Source organism: Girardinichthys multiradiatus, chromosome 2 (assembly GCF_021462225.1).
Source record: "Girardinichthys multiradiatus isolate DD_20200921_A chromosome 2, DD_fGirMul_XY1, whole genome shotgun sequence".
In the NCBI taxonomy this organism is placed as follows: Eukaryota; Metazoa; Chordata; class Actinopteri; order Cyprinodontiformes; family Goodeidae; genus Girardinichthys; species Girardinichthys multiradiatus.
In genome coordinates this window covers 41,319,393-41,338,930 of record NC_061795.1, presented here as the reverse complement: position 1 = coordinate 41,338,930, position 19,538 = coordinate 41,319,393, and the positions used below count along the sequence as shown (strand labels likewise).

The window sequence follows — 19,538 nt, the reverse complement described above, 5'->3', positions numbered from 1 at the left end:
CATATTTTTATTAGATACTTTTTTTGAAAACATTGTATAATTTTCTTTCCCTTCTGCACTACTTTGTGTTGGTCTAGAACATAAAAACTTAAATAAATAAAATAAATATGAAGAAGTTTTATGAATATGAATACCTTTGCAAACCACTGGAAGATGCTCAAGAAGAAGAAAATAATCCTTAAGCATCATTTGTATTATGTAAAAATATTTGGTTTCATGCAACTTCCTCCCGCTAATTTCCTAAAAATAACAAAAGTAAATTTAGCATGCCTGTTAATGCATCAAAAATGTTGCTTTATGGTTGCTAGAGCCTAAAAACAGCCGTGTGGCAGCATAATGTAACTTTTATTTCTTTCTCATAGGGGTCCAGGAACAACGGACCCTGCTCAGATTATTATAGACACTGAAATATAACCCTGTCAGGAATCATCAACGGAGCTAAATGGCTGACATGCACAGGTCTCACTGATACTGGAACTCCTGCTCCAGCCCCTTTGTGTTATTGATCAGTCACAGATCAATTAGTCCATCTCCATTTCCTGCCCGGGTGGCATGTTCAACCCTGTTTGTTTACCTTGTTGACTCTGTGTTCAGGTTGTTGACATGTCTTAGCCAGGTGACCTAATCGAGTTAGACAGTGTCTGTATTCAGAGGCGGCACAGGAAAAGCATAAATGGCAAGAAGGGATGTGAAGTATGTGAGACAGAGGGGGCTTTAATCGTTACCTAGAAAATCTGTGCAGACCAGCCTCAAGAAGCTGCTTGGAGTTTGGTCAAATTCTGAGGGATACAGAATATAGTAGGTACATTCTTATTCATCCAGGCTTTTTATTGGACTCACAAGAACATGAAGCCCTTGTTTAAATTTTTTTTGTTTGTTTTTCCTACCCCCCTCGCTGCATCTGTCCTTTCATAAAACACATGGAGATGCCAAAAAGGTGCTTCCAATGTTTTTTCTTAAAGAGGCTTATGGTTTGTCTAAAAAATGTGCTTCATGTGCCATATAGAAATGAATTTGAATTGAAAAGAAGGAAAATGTACAGAAAATCTTGCAGTATTGTAAATGCACTGTGGAGGTCCAGTGTCTTTGTCCCCCATAGACATGTCATATACAGATCTCCTGGACAAAATTGAAATAGCTAGTCAACGTCTTACCCAAAATAGTTGTTGTAAAGACAGATACAAAATGACAGTGATGGAAGATTAGCTTGATGTAGTTACACAAAAATATTTCCTCAATGACACATTTTTGATCAGTGTTGTCAAATAGTATTGAATTTATTAAATGGATAATAAATGGATAATGTATAAAAAATTTTAATTTTCGGGTGGTGGAAGGAGTTCTTTGAGGATCTCCTCAATCCTGTCGTCACACATTCCCTGGTGGAAGCAGAGGCTGGGGACTCGGGGTTGGACTCTTTCACCACCCAGGCTGAAGTCACCAAGGTGGTTAAAAAGCTCCACTGTGGCAGGACTTCTGGGGTGGATGAGATCCGCCTTGAGTACCTCAAGTCTCTGTGGGACTTGTGGGACTCTGTTGTTCTACTCTGGGCTGTCATGGTTGACACGCCTCTTCAACATTGCGTGGAGGTCAGGGACAGTGCCTCTGGACTGGCAGACCAGGGTGGTGGTCCCCCTTCACGAGAAGGGTGACCGAGGGTGTGTTCCAACTATACAGGGATCACACTCCTCAGCCTCCTTGGTAAGCCCTATGCCAGGATATTGGAGAGCAAAGCTCGGCCAATAGTCGAACCTCAGCTTCAGGAGGAGCAGTGTGGTTTTTGTCATGGCCGTAGAACACTGGACCAGCTCTACACCCTCTACAGTTGTACTCGAGGGTTCATGGGAGTTTGCCCAACTGGTCCACATATGTTTTGTGGACCTGGAGAAGGCATTTGACTGTGGCTCTCGTAGTGCCCTATGGGGGGTGCTCCAGGAGTATGGAATTGGGGGCCCTTTATTAGGGGCCATCCAGTCCCTGTGCATGTTGGACTCCTGCAGGGCTGCCGTTTGTCACTGGTACTGTTCATAACTTTAATGGCCAGGATTTCTAGGCGCAGCCAAGGGACGGAGGGGTTCTGGTTTGGGGACCATTGGATTTTGTCTTTCTTTTTGCAGATGACGTGGTCCTGCTGGCCCTCTAGCCAAGACCTACAGCATGCACTGTGGCAGTTCACAGCCGAGTGTGAAGCGGCTGGGATGAAGATCAGCTCCTCCAAGTCCGAGGCCATGGTACTCGACCAGAAAAGGGTGGCTTGTCCTCTAAAGGGTGGCTTGTCCTCTTCAGGTTGGAAGGGAGCTCCGGCCTCAAGTGGATAGGGGTCTTTTTCACGAGCGAGGGAAGAATGGAGTGGGAGATCGACAAAGGGATCGGTGTGGCTGCCGCAGTAATGGGGACCCCGTGCTGGTCCATTGTGTTGAAGAGAGAGCTGAACCGAAAAGCGAAGCTCTTGATTTACCGGTCGGTCTATGTTCCTACCCTCACCAATGGCCATTAACTTAGGGTCATGACCGAAAGAACGAGATCCCGGATAAAAGCGGCTGAAATGAGCTTCCTTCGTAGGGTGGCGGGGCACTCCCTTAGGATAGAGTGAGGAGCTCGACCATCCGGGAGGAGCTCGAAGTAGAGCCGCTGCTCCTCCACATCGAGAGGAGGCACTTAAGGTGGCTCGGGCATCTATACCGGATGCCTCCTGGACGCCTCCCTCGTGAGATGTTGCAGGCATGTCCCACCGGGAAGAGGCCCAGGGGATGGCCCAGGACACGCTGGAGGGACTATGTCTCTCGGCTGGCCTGGGAACGCCATGGGCTCCCCCCAGAGGAGCTGGAGGACGTGTCTGGAGAGAGGGACATCTGGGTGTTTCTACTGAGTCTGCTGCCCCCGCGACCCGGTCCTGGATGAAGCGGAAGAGGACGAGTACGAGTATATTAAATGGACTTAATTTATTAGCATTCCCTTTTTTATTAGCATATTTATTATTGATTTGTTTATGATACATGAAGCAAAAATTTAAAATAAACACACACTTAATTTATTACTAGTTTTCAAATAATTGTGCAGGATATTTTAGAATTAATTTGTCTGCTCATTATAAAGTAACCTGTGAGTATTAAGTTGATTTTAGCTGGTTAGTCAGACCATTGCTCCGGTAGCTGGCCTGCAAAAAAATCAGGCTGCTTGTGGCTTGCCTACTGTGGTTTCAAAGCAGCTTTACATTTTTAAAGCAGCCTTTAATGTCATAAAATATGTCATTCAAAATAAACCATTAGCCTGTTTTACTGACAGTAGTTAGCCTGATCTCTAAGCATATTCAGTTAGCAAATCCGACCGCTCTTTGAACTGGAACACCATTGAGCTGGGTTTGATACCATTCACAGATCCAAGTTCAGATTTTGGTTGTAAATGGACATAGTACAAGTAGCCACCAGCTCTTTTTTTCTTGTTCAGTGTTTCGTCATACTTTGTCGATTTGTATTCACCTTTGGAAATAATAAATACTAACATTTCCTCCAAGTACCACTGAAGGAAGCCCAAAGTAATACTTAGTGATACTTTAAAAAGCATATCTAATAAGTATTTTAGAATCTGAAATACAGATGTCCAAATGTGGAACCAATTTGGCCATTAGCTATTAATTTAAAGCGCATTTAATGGCTAGAGGATGCTTTTAAACAGCTTTATTGGATGTTAACTTCAGCGTCGTGTCCTCCTGGTAAAACAAACAAACAAAAAACACAATGGAAGTGTCCTCCTTTTGTTTTTGATAAATATAAAGTTTTAACAAACCATAAGTAGTGTAGTCTGTAAGCAGTGACATTTTTTCAGTTTAAGTTCGACCAGCATAGAAAGATGCTACGGGGATGCTAGCGTTGTTAACCAGCCACTTGCAGTTTAAGCCAATATTTTCTTTTAGTGCTTACAAAATGTTCTTGTCTTGTCTGCCATCAATTTTTTTTACCGGGGGCACAAAGTTATACCACACAAACAACATGGAATAGAAGAGGTGATCCTAATTTAGTCTGACAAAGTCATGCTAACAGCAACTCGTGGCGAAACTTCCTCTAGCCGAGAAACATCGAGGTGATCTCGATCTTACAAGATCTTATTAGACCGCTACTGATAACTGGTTTAGCAAAGATGAAGTTGAGAACAGTTGGATTATGTTCTTGCAGAAGGTGAAGCAATGTGTTAATATTACATTTTTTCAAGTTTACTTTAAAATTATATCTTAATAATTGCTGTTAACAGCTACCATGCTGCCTTGTTTAATTATTTGTTATTTTCAACGTGCAGAAGTTGGCCATTATTTTTGTGGTTCAAAAATTCATTTAAAAAAGTGGACCTCTTCAGAAAAGCTCCAGTAAACACCGCTGATATCACCTCACCACCTGTTGCACTGTGCAGGTTACATCACCTGGCAACAAATCATTCACAGGGATTTGTGAGTCTTTACAGGAACTGGCATATTGTAATAAATCAAATATTAACTTCTAATCAGATCAGTTATGATTTCTGCAAATGTGTATTGAAAGACAAAACCTCAAACAAATGACACATGCTGTAAGAGCTTAGTACTTTAAATACTTTAAATGTCCCCGTACATGTTGCAACAAGCAGTAACTCCTCCTTGGCGGTGATAAATTTAGGCTCTGAGCCAGAGGTTGGCCCCTGTGGCCCTTAGGGCCACCTCAGGGTACTCAACACACTCAACTGTAGCTTTGTTGGCAAGTATGGTCAGCACGGATTTGACCTTATTCTAAAAAGGGTTTTCAAGCTATTCCATAAAGCGGCTGAAGCTCTTAATCACTCTGCAAACTGAACGAGGAAATCAGCAGTACTGTGGCTTTTCTCTAAAGACGGGAAGAGGGAAGATCCATTTCTGACTACATGTAACAAAGGAAGCTAGAGATTTTCCTGAATTAATTACCCATTCTCTCAGATTTCCGCATGCTCAGAATGCAAATTAGCGGAACTTTTTCCAAAGTTTATGCTGTTTTAGAGACTGCAATATAGAACTTCAGCTATACAGCAGCTGTAAAGGATTTAATTTCACAAAAAAAAAAAGGATTCAAGATTTTTGTGGTTCTTGTTTCATATTTTTTTAGCCGCGTGTTCTAAAGTCTCAAATTAAACGATCCACAATTAAACATTAAAACACAATTTTTCTGCGTTACAAATGTGCAGTCTGCATGAATGTTCGCTTTCATGCTGAGTGGCCTCGGCCCATAGGCAGGGGGGAGGGAGAGCAGGAGGTTGCTTCTGTTCGTCACGGTTAATGACCATGTGACTTTGGCCTTCAAGTCTTTCACTGTAGAGAGGGAGGAAGCGAGAGGCAGCAGAAGGGAAGTCCATTCACTACAAGGGGGAGCAGAAAAGTGGGGGGGAAAGAGAACAGCGACAAGAGAGAACGAACGGACGGATGGATGGATGGAAGAAAAGAGCGAAGGAGGGAGGGAAGTTTGTGCATGTGTGTGTTTGTGTGCTGGAGAGGGAGGGTGAGAGCGAGGGATGTGTGCCGCAGGGTTAGTGAAGGATGATAATTCACCGTTAAGCCTCCTAGAAAGACCAGCTGGCCCCTCTGGAGTCAGATGTCAGCCTCCACAGCCAGGGCCCTGTGTGCGTGTGTGTGTGTGTGTGTGTGTGCTGGTGCACATGCATGTATGTACATTGATGTTTGCGGGCATGCTGTCGTCACTCAATCTTTTGACTGCTAGAAGGAAAACACCTGCATGGGGAGCTGTAGATTTTATCAGTCTAAGCTCTCTATCTCAGTGACAGTGGGACTGGTCAGAAAACACACACACTCACAGACACATGCATGCAAATGTACAAACACCATCTGCTTGCTAGTTAGGGTTATTGTTGTGAGCCATTTGGGTAGTGTGTAGAGGTTTGGCTTTGTGCAGATCTTGACCATCAGTTGGCCAGCTGGCCTGACTTTGGTTTTCCACTCGGCTGCAACAGAAAACAGGCCAAAAGAGGACCCAAACTGAACCAAACGGCTCCAAATGAGCTTGTTAGCACTTGCAGCATCAGTAAATCTACCTCCTTTCATAAATAAACTCTAACTTAAATTTTGAATCACTCTAAAGTTGTGCTTCCGGCTGTGGAGACTCCTGTGACATTTGTTAACATGTTCTAGCACACAAACATGCCTCTTGGCCTGTAGGTTTCTAGATTTAAGGTACATTTTTCCTCTCTGTGCCCCCTTTCTTTCTCACTAATCTACACTAGCCAGGTCATGCTGACTTTGCTGTGCTTTATTGTGAATGGGCCAAATTATTCAGCATTGTAAGTATGTGTGTATCTGCATGGGTGCGTGAACATATGTGCGCATACGTAAGCACAAGTACAGCTGGCCTGCTGGTTCCTTTAATCAGGGGACGGCCGGTCCGCATGAATGCCTGCATTGTTGGGTCATGTGTATTCAGGGCCATTGCGTGTGTGATTTGTGTACGTGTAGTGAGTTGTGTAGAGAGCTCAACAGTATCGGTGATTATAGTGTTTCCATGTGAAAGTGCACATCACAGGATCAGTGGGTCAACAGCTCTTAATCGGCCAGTAAGTTGTTCATCAGGGTCATATGATTTCTGCTGGTGATTGTTTTTGAGAATAAGCAACAGATCAAGTGTGTGTGTGTGTGTTTCTGTGTGTTAAGGTTTCAGTAGTATGTTTTCTGTCTCCCTTTTCCTCCAGGTCGAAACGAGCTGATAGCCAGATACATCAAACTCCGAACAGGCAAGACGCGGACAAGAAAACAGGTAACCATGGGAGTGTGTGCTTAATCAAATCACTGTCTGCAAAAGGTGTGACAGGATATTGTAGAGTAGGTACACTCTGTAATAATGACACTGAACACAAAAAGAAATGCATAAAAAGCTCTATGGTTGAAGAAAGAGTGAAAATGACAGAAAATATAAAGCTGTGCTTCATATTTCTTCACTTTATAGCCCTGCCATGTCAGGTTAAATAATAAATAAATAACTGTAACTGTAACCGCTGTGATTTCAACTCAGTTTAATTAATGTGAACTCCAGTTCAGAATTTGGCAGTCGCTATCTTTTATTTTTAAGTATTAGCTTTCTGTAGATCACTATGTTGAAGCTGCACAGTGATATTTGATTCCACTTGAGACTCTGGTTGGGCCAATCCAAACCTTCATATTACTTCCAGACAGAATAAGATTAAAAGATTACTTCAAACCTAAATCTGCCAGAGGTAAGAATAAATGTATTGTTGTGTCACTTTGTCGGTATGCTTTATCTTCAGTCAGTCAGTGGGTGATTTTCTACCGCTTCTTCCATAGTGGGTCGCAGGGAAGCTGGAGCCTATCTCCAGCAGTCTAAGGGCGGAAGGAGGGGTACACCTTGGACAGGTCGCCAGTCCATCGCATGGTTTATCTTCATTTATGCTTTTTTCCAAAGCAGAAGTGTTTGTAGTTATGATGTTCTAGTCAGGATATTTTTATCCCCTGATACAATCCAACTCATTTGAGAATATGCGTTTGCTGATAGAGTTCCTTTCTGATACTTCATTAAAATGTCATGCAAATGTTTGAATAACCCAGCAGCTTTTAAGTACAGTAAAACATCATTGCATGGCTTACATTAGGGGTTGTGTCCCATTTAACCCACTCACCAATGGGGCGAAAATGGTAGGCGTTTGTCTTGTAACTGGTGGGTTGCCGGTTTGAACCCCTGCTCCATCCGTCTTGGTCGTTGTGTCCTTGGCCAAGGCTCTTCAACCGCCTCGCCTGCTGATGGTAGTCAAAGGGCCCAGTGACGCGGATTCTATGGCAGTCTAACTTTCGTCTGCAGCCTACCACTGTCAGTGTGTAAATGAATGGGTGGATGCCGGATTGTAAAGCTCTTTGGAATCCTCCGACTTGATGAATTGATATACAAGTGCAAGCCATTTACCATTTACCATGTTCAGAACAGTCTCCATTTTTCTTGACTAAAGAGTAATCCAGAGCCTCTTTGTTTCTAAAAATTAACCTAACTCAGCTGTTCCTCTGGCTGGTGATGTTTTCATGAAGAGCAGTTTGCGAACTGCTAGGCTAAAGTTAGCATGTTTACTCTCTGTTTTAATGTGACTTACTGATAATTTGTCTTGTAGTAAAGCTCCAATAAGGTTGTGGAAACCCAAGAATCGTTTGATCAACAAAATAAAGTGCTGAGCTTTATTATGCTTTATTGAGTTCAGCTTTGCAAGTTGTAGACATGAAAACAGGCCATGATATAACAAATAAACATCATAAATCGTGACTGGGGTGCGGCTGACATTATCACAGATATGAACTTAACAACAGGTATTTTGAGCTGAGTTTAGTCAGGAACTCCTCACACAGACCACTTAAAAATCCCATGGTCAGGACCACGAGGGCCGAAGCAGTACTTTGGATCGGGATCAGACACAGACATCCCTGGTTTGTGGTACCTAGTTCCGTGCTCATTCCTTATAGATAACTGATAGTTACCTGAGTTTACAGGTGCTAAAGAAACATTTTGATTAAAAAAAAACAAATTAATTTTGTTTAGTTATTCCTTCACATCAGTGGCAGTGCTGTTCACATAAAACCCAGTTTGGCGGTAGATTTTTGGGCAGGACCTAACGTGGCAGTAAAGTCTGGATCTTGGCCTCTGTTGTCTGTTGTCAGGTGTCTTTCTGTCCTCCAACGATGTGCATAGATGGGTCTATTCACTCTTCTCAGGGGAGTGCATTGTGTGTGTGCGTGTGTGTGTGTGTACTTCCAGTATGGCAACAATCCTTTCATAACCATGGCAACTCTCTGTTTGGTCTTTCCTCCTCTTTTTTGCACCCTCCCTTCCTCGTCTTCACTCCTCTCCTTCTCTCCTTTCCAGGTATCCAGTCATATCCAGGTCTTGGCTAGAAGAAAATCCAGGGAGTTTCAGTCCAAACTAAAGGTATGGTGGGAATCTGTCAGATTAACTTTTGTGGTTTGATGATTCATTTCTTGTTAAAGCCTTTTAGTGCACAGGAAGTGATGTTTTACAATCCTTATTTGTTTGGAAGAAAAACAGCTGATAAGTAAAGATATAGAGCTGATGGCTACAGTGGATGAACGGGTTTAAACCCAGATAGTTTTTACCCCTAATAAACAAGAACAATCTAAATTCAGTGCTTGTCCCTTACTGTGACTGGAAGGATGCTTGTCACAGTAACTCCAGTATCCTAGGTGTCTAATTACCCTGTTTGGATTTTTTCCTCCTCCTCTTCCTGCCATTCTTCTCTTTCCTTGCAATCATTCAATTCTTCCCTTTCTCTTTCCACCCTTCTTCTTACTGTCTCCACCTCTCAGTCTATTAATCTCTCACCCTGCTTGTCTCGTCCTTTCTTTCTCCTTGTTGGCTGTAATTAACTTTATTTAAAGCAACAAAGGAGAGCTTGTTTTCCGAGAAGACTAGCCGGAACTCTGAGCTGATGTTTGCTGTCATAAAATGACGGAGGGCTTATTATAGGCGAGAGTAAATGTTTTTTGACTTGATATACATTGGATCTCAAAGGTCTACACACCCCTGTTAAAATGCCAGTTTTGGGCGATGTAAAAACGAGACCATAATAAAGCATTTTAAAACATGTATCCACCTTTAACGGGACATGTGGTCTTTGAAATTCCCAAAAATTGTTAGTGTGAAACTGATTAGTTATTTTGGTCTAAAAATGCCAGCACACTAAAATACATTTTAAAATTGATTTTCTTTACCTTTTCCTACTCCCGTTATATAAAAATACAAATGATAAACAAAATCTATACATGGTGAAATTAGTTGTTTATGTACACTTGAATTTTAATTTAAACAATTTAATAGTTTGATATATGGAACCCCAAAGTGGTCAAAAATACATAACTAATTGAAACATTATGTAAGTATCTACATCAATAAATAATGGATAAACATATAATGTGACAATGAAATTGTGAAATAATTTAATGCATATTAAATTCTCAGCTCAATATTATGAAATATATTTCATTTTCCTTTTAAAAAATCAGCTTTTTAATATAAAATAATTTTCATATATAGTTTTTACCTAATAATCTAAATTGTTGTTGAGGCTGTTTTTAAACAATTCCAGCAGTTTTTATTTTTTTATTTCAAAATATCACTTTTTGAAAAGTCACCTTTTATTTCACAAAGCCAGATTGGCCAATGAAGCACATTGGCGTTCCATATTGATACGAACCAGATCCTGTTTAATGTGACCAGTTATGTAAAACCTTTCGCAACTGACCTTCATTGTTTACAATAAAATGGGTAACAACAAGTCCAAATTAAACTCCACTTATAAGCTGTACAATTCAGTCCAGGTATAATACAATTCATAAAGATTTATCAAATAAATTAATAAAGTTCAATTCCTAAGAAATGTTTTCCAGTTAAGGAAACTGATGAGTTTAAATCATCTTTGTTGTTTCATTCTTCACTTTAGTAAAAGTATTGCTTTTACTCCCTTAAAATAACCAGGTGAGTGAAAATTGAAAAATTGAGGGTTTAATCCTAAGCTATCATTTGTTTTTTGCTTTTAAACTTACATATTAATAAAAAAACAGACATCTGGATCTTGGTATTTAACATGAAAATCCAGCATGATTCCCATCTCAGTACCTTCTGTAATGTTATTATCTCTCCCAAGAGGGGATATTTCTCTCTGTGCCAATTAACTTGAGTGAAGCTGCCAATTAGTGATTCTCCAGCTATCACAGTGCCTCTAATTCTGTTTCATTCAGCCGTTCTGTGCTCCATGCTGCTTTTACCCTAAAGTCAAATATTTCTAATCTACATTGCGTTACAGTTTGCTCAAACAGCTGATATATTGTGTTGCATAAAGCAGACCAAGCCTCACTGAACAATTTGTGAATCCTGTAACATTTTTGTAGAATTCTAGCTTCTTTTTTTACACAATATATTTATTTTCCAGCTTCTTATAACATATGGTGCCATAGTTTGTACAGAGTGTTATGCATGCTCACAATGACGATTGTGTTAATGTCCGTGTTCGTGTGCAGGACCAGAATGCCAAGGAGAAAGCGCTGCAAAGCATCTCGTCCATGTCCTCCGCTCAGATCGTTTCAGCCACCGCCATACACAGCAAGCTGCTGCCTGGAATTGTGCGGGCCAGCTTCCCTGGCAACGCACAGGTAAAACACAGGCCCAGTTGCACACGTTGCATTAATCCCCAGCAAATAAATACATGGATGGGGACGGGAAAAACAATAAAGCAGTTTGTCTGTAGTTAGAGGTACTGGTTGCACAGAAGAACAAGTACATTGCTTTGCATTAGTAGTTTGCATTTTCAGTGTGGTGTATTTATACGTGCATTTATTTTCAGCTGTGGCAGGGGATGATTCCAGGAGGGCAGTCCAGCTCCACCACGGAAGAGTGAGTCACATTCAAATTACTCCTTCTTATCTAACTTAACGTGTTAAATTAAGTTGTTTTTTTTAAACATTATTTTCATTGTAGATTTACATATGTACCATTCATACATTGCTGTGCTCTTAGAATAATACAGATACCAATGCATGTATACAATCACAAGTTTTCACTTCAACAGTCCAAGGCCTTGTAGGTTTAATTTCTTAATAAACAAAACAGATATGATTTGAACAGATAAGTTTAATCATCAAGGAATGAAACAGTAAAACCTACATACAAACCAAAACAAACATTCCATTAATCTTATTTATCTGGATCATATCGATCCTATACTTAATTTTCTTCATCAACAGGTTTTGCCTTCTTAACAAACAAGTAAAATGGAGTACAAACCTTTTTAGACTGCTCTTGCTCCCCTTTCTGTATGTATGTTAATGTTTCCCCATATACTAGATACATTTAACAACTTTTGACTGCTTGTTTCATTAAAAAGGTTAAAACACAGAAAAAAAAAGCATTATATTCACTGGCAAACACATTTGTAGCACCTTCTTATCAAAATCCTAATTCGGGTACTTGGCCCTTGGAGAAATATTTTTCGGAGGTGACAACCAATGTGGGGAATACATAGTGGTTGATTCTGTGTTTCAGCTTAACAAAACAACATGGTACATGTTCAGTCTCCTAGCTACCATGAACTACTTTTAACAGCTTCCTTTCACGTTCATGCTTTGTTAAATGATCTCAACGTATTTCAATACTCAGGCTCCAAAAAGCAAAAAGATTTTTGGTTTGCATTAATTTACAGTTGGACCAAAACTACTCATACCCCTTGCAGATTTAGAAATTGTTTGTTTCTGATAGGAAGTTTGATAAGCAGTTCTAATGAAACAATGTAAAAGGAGTACCAATTTAGAAAAAAATCATGGCTATCTGTTTTTATTTAGATTTTGAAAAATAGCATGTTAAAAGTAATTTAGACCCTTCTCATAAAAATCAATGCATTAGAACAACCCAACCCTTGTAATAATTGCTAACCAACTTTTTGCATGTTTCCACTGGTATTTTTGATGATTTATCTTTGGGGATTAACTGCAGGTCTTTCTGGCTGGGCCACTCCGGATTGTTAATTTTTAAAGCATTTTTTGTAGAATGAAAATATTACTATAAATCTAAATTTACCAGAGGTATAAATACTTGTTGTCTTAACTGTCATAACAAATAAAAAAATATTCCTGCTGTTTTTTAGACTGATTAATAATTAATTTAGTCTATAAAGCTTGTTTTGCCTCTTTACATATTTTCGTCTTCTCAGATTAGGAGGTAAAATGATAATGAAGGGTTTCTATTTTTTTTTTTCATCCATAAAAACTAGCTTGCATTATTTTTTTTATTGAGGCAAATTTAAGTTAGTCTGATTTTTGCTTTATAAAGCTACAGAGTGTTTTATTTGGAAATGAAATAACATCAAAAGACTCCTTTAATTTATTATGCATTTGAATCTATAATCAGATTGTACAGCATCATTATCCCAGCTTATGATTCAGAAATGATTAACTTGATTAACTCACATGACTGATGCGTGGAATCTGTCTGCCTTTATATTGGCAAACACTGATTACCTTGTCAATGCCCACATGAAGACCACCTGTTGAGTTTACAATTAGGTGGAAATTTTAAAGCCTGCCTCCTGCTGTTTCCTTCTCATACATTTATGTCTGTTCACATAACTGTGTATTTTACTGCTGGTTGTACTATTGGATCTGATGATAATGGTTATAAATGGGGTTGTGCAGCTGTTATTGAACTCGGAGCTGCTTTTGACCTCTATGCTCCTGCTTCTGTTCATACAAGACGGAGAACAGAAATCTTTTTTTGTATAATGTGAGTGCAATGAGGCTGTTCCCTACTGTGTCTCCTATTTTTCTGGTGTGTATAATGCTTTCTTGTGTGTTTCTGTCTCTCTCTCAGCATCAAGCCGTTCTCCCAGCAGGCCTACCCTGTGCAGACAACAGGGGCCACCACAATCGCAGGTGAGAGGGACCATGGGACAATTATCTTCTTTCTCTAAAACAGACTGTCGGTTCTCTCTCCTGCCATTTAAGATGTTTCTTCACCACGGGGTGGTCTTTGACTGCCAAGGCACATGGGTCCCCAGCACTGCCTTCTTTGTCTCGCAAAGAGGTCAAAAAGAGAGAAACCATGTCAAACTGACTTTTCTCATACTTTATGACCATTACGTTTACCTAATTCTTAGAAAACTGATTTTAAAGTAATAAATTTGATTTGAATTTCAACATGATATTACCGCCTGAACCACTAAGTCCAAATTTCCAAATTAAAACCGTTATTTGGTCTTTCTGCCTTAAAATTCATCATCATTTAAATTCTAAAGACATGTCTAAAGGCAACAGTTTGTTTCAAATTTATTTGAGCTTCACCGACAAGACAAGCAACCAACTGGTGGCCTCAGTGTTTCCTGAACAGCCATGGTAGCAAGATCACATATAAACACCTAATGACAACATTTAGGTATAATGGTTGTGGAAATCTTTCTAATACCCAATATGAGTTGGGAATCAAAAACAGTATCTACTTATTAAAATTCATTTACATGAGTGATTTTTATCTGATCTATAATGACTGTAAATGCGTTTCAAAGTTCTTATCTCATAAAATACAAGTCAGATTACTGGACTTCACCCATGGATAGTTTATCAGAAACATGAACTTTTTTGACCAAAACAGGTTTAAAACAGATCACCGGGTGGTGAGCCTTGAAGCGTCAGCAGCCGAACAGACTCTGTTGATGTGTTGTTTATTAGAAAATAATAAGGCCGTATTTTTTGATGCACATCATCCCTATTTTGCCAATTTGTACACCCAGTCCATACCTATACATTGCAATTTCTTCCCCTCAGACTTCCATCATACTTTTAAACATACCATTTCTTACCCATGTCCTCAAACCATGGCATATCAGCTCCTTTTTCATCATCTTTAAGTTTTTCATGAATAATAGTGATAAATGGTTATACAAATGTGGAAAAAAAGTTATAACTCACTTATAACCTAATTTATGTGTAAAATATGTTAAATGTTTTTATTACACTCTATTCCGATTTACTTTGGTACTGATCCCCATTTGTATCAGCGGGTATGATACAGAAAATCGCTTTAAACTGTTGGTCATTTGAACAATATGAACCGACTGAAACTGGAAGAAATGGATGAAGGTTGAAATGACCAGCATCTGTGTTGCCCTTAAGGAAGCCCAGCTGGTTGCATCGAGTCATTGACTTTGCAGCAATCCTTCATCCTAAGCAAGTGTGTGGTCACAGTGGCGAACAAGTGAACAGGAAGAAGCATCCTGCTGAATCAGAAACAGGTTCTGTATGAACAGCCAACTGCTGGCGGTCGAGATGAAGTCTATTGGGCCCACAATACTTTTTATGGGAAAGCAAAACAAGGAAAACGCAGATTTGATGGCATAAGATGACAGAAACGTTGTCCAGGAAAGAGACATGGCTAAACATAGCATCACTGGGAGGACGGGGTTTCTATATGGGGAAGAAAACAAGGAGTGCACAAATTAGATTGCAAAATATCTTTGTGATTGAATTATCATTGTCTCCATCCAGTAAAAAAAATCAGGTAAATGCAGCAGCTCAGACTGAGGAGTACTTTTTATGAGAAAGACACACCCTAAGCCAATTTTTATCCACATGATTTGAACAGCTTCAGCCAAACATAATCCATGTGTTGCAAGGCAGTGTGTTATGACAGTGTTGAATTGGGTTTGAAACTGTGTTTTTTTGGTTTGTTGCTCAGCCTACGAGCCTGCTGCTGCAGCCCAAACACACAGAGAGCCAGCATGGCAAGGGCGATCCATCGGCACCACCAAACTACGACTGGTGGAGTTTTCATCTTTCTTAGAGTCACAGAGGGATCAGGAGGCAGTAAGTACACACACACACACACACACAGACAGGAGTCTACAATAAGCACTCCCTATTGTCCTATAAACAGAGATGACAGATAACCCTACAGCAGAGAACAGCATTAAAGCCCTTTGTGTGTCTCCTTGTATGAATAACCTTTGTAAAGCTCTATCTCTCCGTCTGCTCAGCCTATCTGTCATCTCGCCACATTGGGGACTCATTGTCATTTTTCTACCTTGGGCTCACAGACAGCTGGCATTCATCTTGTTGCTTTCTGTTTGGACAGTACATAAAATGTTCTACAATGGCTTTGAAATGGATTCTATTGTGCAGCGGCGTCACCTTCCCAGCATGATTTATTCTACTGTAAATAAATGGAGCTAGAAGCGACCGTAAAGGCAGACCACGTCACAATTAAACAACAACTGATGATCTAACTGATGTCTGTTAGTTTGACAAATAAACACAGATTATTATTTAGTTTAAATATCTCATTTTTAAGTCAAGTTCAGTTGTAATATCTTCAGCTTTTACAAAACATATAATTGATGATCAGAATCAGAATAATTATTCTAACACAAAAACACAGTAGAATTCAGTTCTGGTAGCTTGTCAGTTGAGGTTTTAAAACGGTGTGCCTATTAATAAGAATGCAGTGCACAGCAACATCCAGAGGAGGGGCAACACTGTGTTACACAATGCTCATGCAACCCAACAGAGCTCCAGTTGCTCCAGCATGTAATATTTTTCCGGCATTGAAAATTATAACTTTGTGAAAATGGTAACCGGAACATTCCTATTTCTAAATTTTACTCGTACTCAAAATGTATGTCCTATACTGATTTGGAAAATGTTTGGTTGCAACTTGCTGAAGCTGCGAAACATGCACAGGAACACAGCTTAGGAATGTGTTTAGGACTTGGAGTTTAGTTAATGGCTTCATATTTGGGGAGGGGAGCTTATTGGGGATCAGTATCGATCTATAATTTGGAAGTCTTGAGACGACTTTTAGTAATCAAAGCGTATCATAAAACAGTTGCATATTAGCTGTAACTGAGATAAAGACAGTAACCAGAAATGCATGAACATTTTTTTGCCATTATGTCCTTTTTAATCTTCTTTCTTTAACTGGTATATTAGCAACAACCAGTCATATTTGGGATCCAAGTCTTTGCCACTTTGATTTTGCTGCACAGTGTCACAGTTGTTAGCATTGTTAGCTTGCAGCAAGGACATCCTGGGTTCTAATCTCGGCCTGGGGTCTTTTTGCAAGGAGTTTGCCTTTTCTCCCTTTGCATGCATGGGTTCTCTCTGGGTACTCCGGCCTCTTCCTACATTCCGAAAACCTGGTTGTAAATCTAATTAGTCTCTCTAAATCACCCTTAGGTATAATTGAGTATGTGCATGCTTTACTCTCTGTGTTGTCCTGTGATGGACCCGTCCAAGGTGTACCACACTTCTAACCCAATGATCGCTGGAGATAGGCACCAGCCCCCACGCGACCCTACACTGATAAGTGGATTTACGCTATGGATGGATTGATGGATGGTTTTGGACTCAAAATGTCAGATTGTCCGAGTTTTAATTCAGAAGTAAAACAGGAATGCAACCTAAAGTCAGAATTTTGACTAATGACTGCTCAGTATGTAATATGTTTTGAAGGTTTTAGGTATGAACTGTTTATTAGAAATTCTGTCAGTCGGTCATTAAACCAGTGTCACACACCACACTGTACAACCTTGGTTTGTGAATATATTCCTTCGATGTTGAAACACATAAAATGGAAAGAACCACATTATAGGTTTATGCTGTAGATATTAGTATCCCTCTTTCAGCTCATAACCAGAAAGCGCTCAACTTGGGTGCGGTGTCATTTCCAAGGTGCCTTAACTGGTGCCTTTCTTTCAAATGCAAATCCTAATCATCATCTGGCTGGTGGGGTAACAGTTGGAGAAAGGGGAGGATGCTTAAAACTTGGTTGGACCAACTTTTACATCTTTGCGGCTTAACACTGTCTTTATTATTGGAATTATTTTAGAACCAACCAAAGAGGAGTAAATTTACCTGACACCAATATATTGATTTATGAGAAAAGTATTGACTGAGCATTTAATGATATGGATTGTGAATTGTAGTTTGTTTGAAGAAAATATGTTTTGTATATAGATACTGATTTCGGGTTTTCTAGTTTTATGCTAACAAGATCAACATTAGCAGACTTTTTTTAAAATCTTTATTGTCACCCACATGTGTATTACTTAGAACAGGGGTCTGCAACCTGTGGCTCTTTAGACCCTCCATTGTGGCCTTTTTTAAAATGTAAAGGCAATTATGCTGAAAATGTTAACTTGAGCAATTTTTCCTAGGCATTTTCATGCAATATATTTATTATTTTTCAAGTAGTTTTTTGTCAAAAGGTTGAAAACTACGTGCTTTTTTGACTTCATTTTGTATAAAAAATGTATGTCCTACTGAGGAAAACATATTGAATTTAAAAACAAAAATAGAATTGCTATTTGTTGATCTAAAATATTTAATTAAATTCCCTATAATAGGTATCATAAAAACAAGCTATTTTGTTCTGAAGAGTCATGTTGCTTTGGTGGCTCCAAACAAATTTTACTTAGCGGGACCGAAGGTAAAAATGGCTTTTAGGGTTGCAAAGGTTGCTGAACCTTGACTTAGAACCTCAAAACATTCTATAATTAATGCAACATTTTTGGTATACATCCTGATGTGAGTTAGATCCAGGTTATAGAGAAATTTTAGAGAAATAATGGATGTGAGAATGTTAAAGTCACTCTTTATCTTTATCGTTTTTGCAGTACAACAAGCACCTGTTTGTGCACATCAGCCAGAGCAGCCCGAGCTACAGTGACCCACTGCTGGAGTGTGTGGACATCAGGCAAATCTATGACAAGTTCCCCGAGAAGAAGGGAGGCCTCAAGGAGCTTTTCAGTAAGGGGCCGCAGAATGCATTCTACCTGATCAAGTTCTGGGTAAGGAAATGTGCTAATTAGCTTGTCTGATCTTATTTGTTTTTAGTTTGTTCTTAAATCTTAAAAATATTTCTTTACTGAGAATAGCTTTTTAAAATTGCCCAAATGTGAATGACCTCAGTAAGTACTCTGTACTTTTCCATGCAGGGTTGTGGTTTTGTCTGCACTTCCAGGTGTTTGTGTGTGTGTGTGTTTTGTCTTCCCACCTGGGAAATAGAGGTGGTGGGTTGATGAAAGCTCAGTTGCTTTGTTTGAACACCTGCTCACCTCCTGACTCAGAGGTTGCTCTGCCTTTACCTTTGTGTGTGTTTAAAGTGTGTGTCTCACATTGACGTTCTTTTTCCAAAACACTCCAGGCCAAATCATAAAACTTTCAAGAATTTTGCCCTCAAAATAAGTATTTTACAACAGCTGTGACACATCGGTTTACCATCCGCAAACCAAGTTTGGCAAGTAAAAGAACTGACAGACTTTAATTCTTGTATACGTCGCTAGCGAGCATAAAGCCACATATTAGCACATACATTGCATATTTTTACTTTGTATGATATTGTATAAATAAGTAGAAGTTCAACGTTAGGTTGACTAAAACTATATCATTCCACTTAAAAGAAATTAAGTCCCAGGACCTTGAGGCAAGATTGCGTTCAATGCATAAAAGCACATTATGCCTAGACTAGAAAAGATCAACGTGTTTTACATTGTAGTGAAGTGTGGCAGCAGTGGACAGCTGATTGCATTGAGTTGTGGTCTTTTTAACAATGTGTCATTCTGAGTGGGCATATATCTAGACTAAACTGATTTAAGCTGATGGAACATTAAGTGACCCCTGCATAACTTGATAAGCAAATAAAGTAGTTCATCTCTTTGGACCTAATGTACTGGAACAGGGAATTATGTAGAACATGCAGGACAGTGTACAATAAGGGACAGGGTCAGTGCCTTAATTTCTACTCATAAGTCATATTTTTTGGGTTCCAAGCTGGGTAAAATTTACTGAAATACCTGTGAAGTTGGATGTCCACCTTGAAAAATTAGAAATGCCATCAACCCTGACCTTAAAATCCAAAATGGTATATTTATAGGTAAATAAGTGAATGGGTTTATTTGCCATTCTGACAACTGTATCTGTACAAGCTTTGGTATTTAAAGTGTTGTTACAGGTTTGCATGTAATTTGTGACATGATGCAATTAT

At 39.5% G+C, this 19,538-nt stretch overlaps 1 protein-coding gene across 1 annotated transcript in view; it reads left to right on the top strand.

Annotated features, from left to right (window-relative positions):
- Nucleotides 1–19,538, top strand: part of tead1a (TEA domain family member 1a) — a 67,293-nt gene that overhangs the window by 31,465 nt on the left and 16,290 nt on the right. Inside the window, exons 3-9 of the mRNA XM_047390389.1 lie at nucleotides 6,697–6,761; nucleotides 8,865–8,927; nucleotides 11,033–11,164; nucleotides 11,356–11,405; nucleotides 13,374–13,435; nucleotides 15,234–15,361; nucleotides 18,169–18,342. Of these exons, the coding sequence (XP_047246345.1) occupies nucleotides 6,697–6,761; nucleotides 8,865–8,927; nucleotides 11,033–11,164; nucleotides 11,356–11,405; nucleotides 13,374–13,435; nucleotides 15,234–15,361; nucleotides 18,169–18,342 (674 nt within the window). The remainder of the gene's footprint in view (nucleotides 1–6,696; nucleotides 6,762–8,864; nucleotides 8,928–11,032; nucleotides 11,165–11,355; nucleotides 11,406–13,373; nucleotides 13,436–15,233; nucleotides 15,362–18,168; nucleotides 18,343–19,538) is intronic.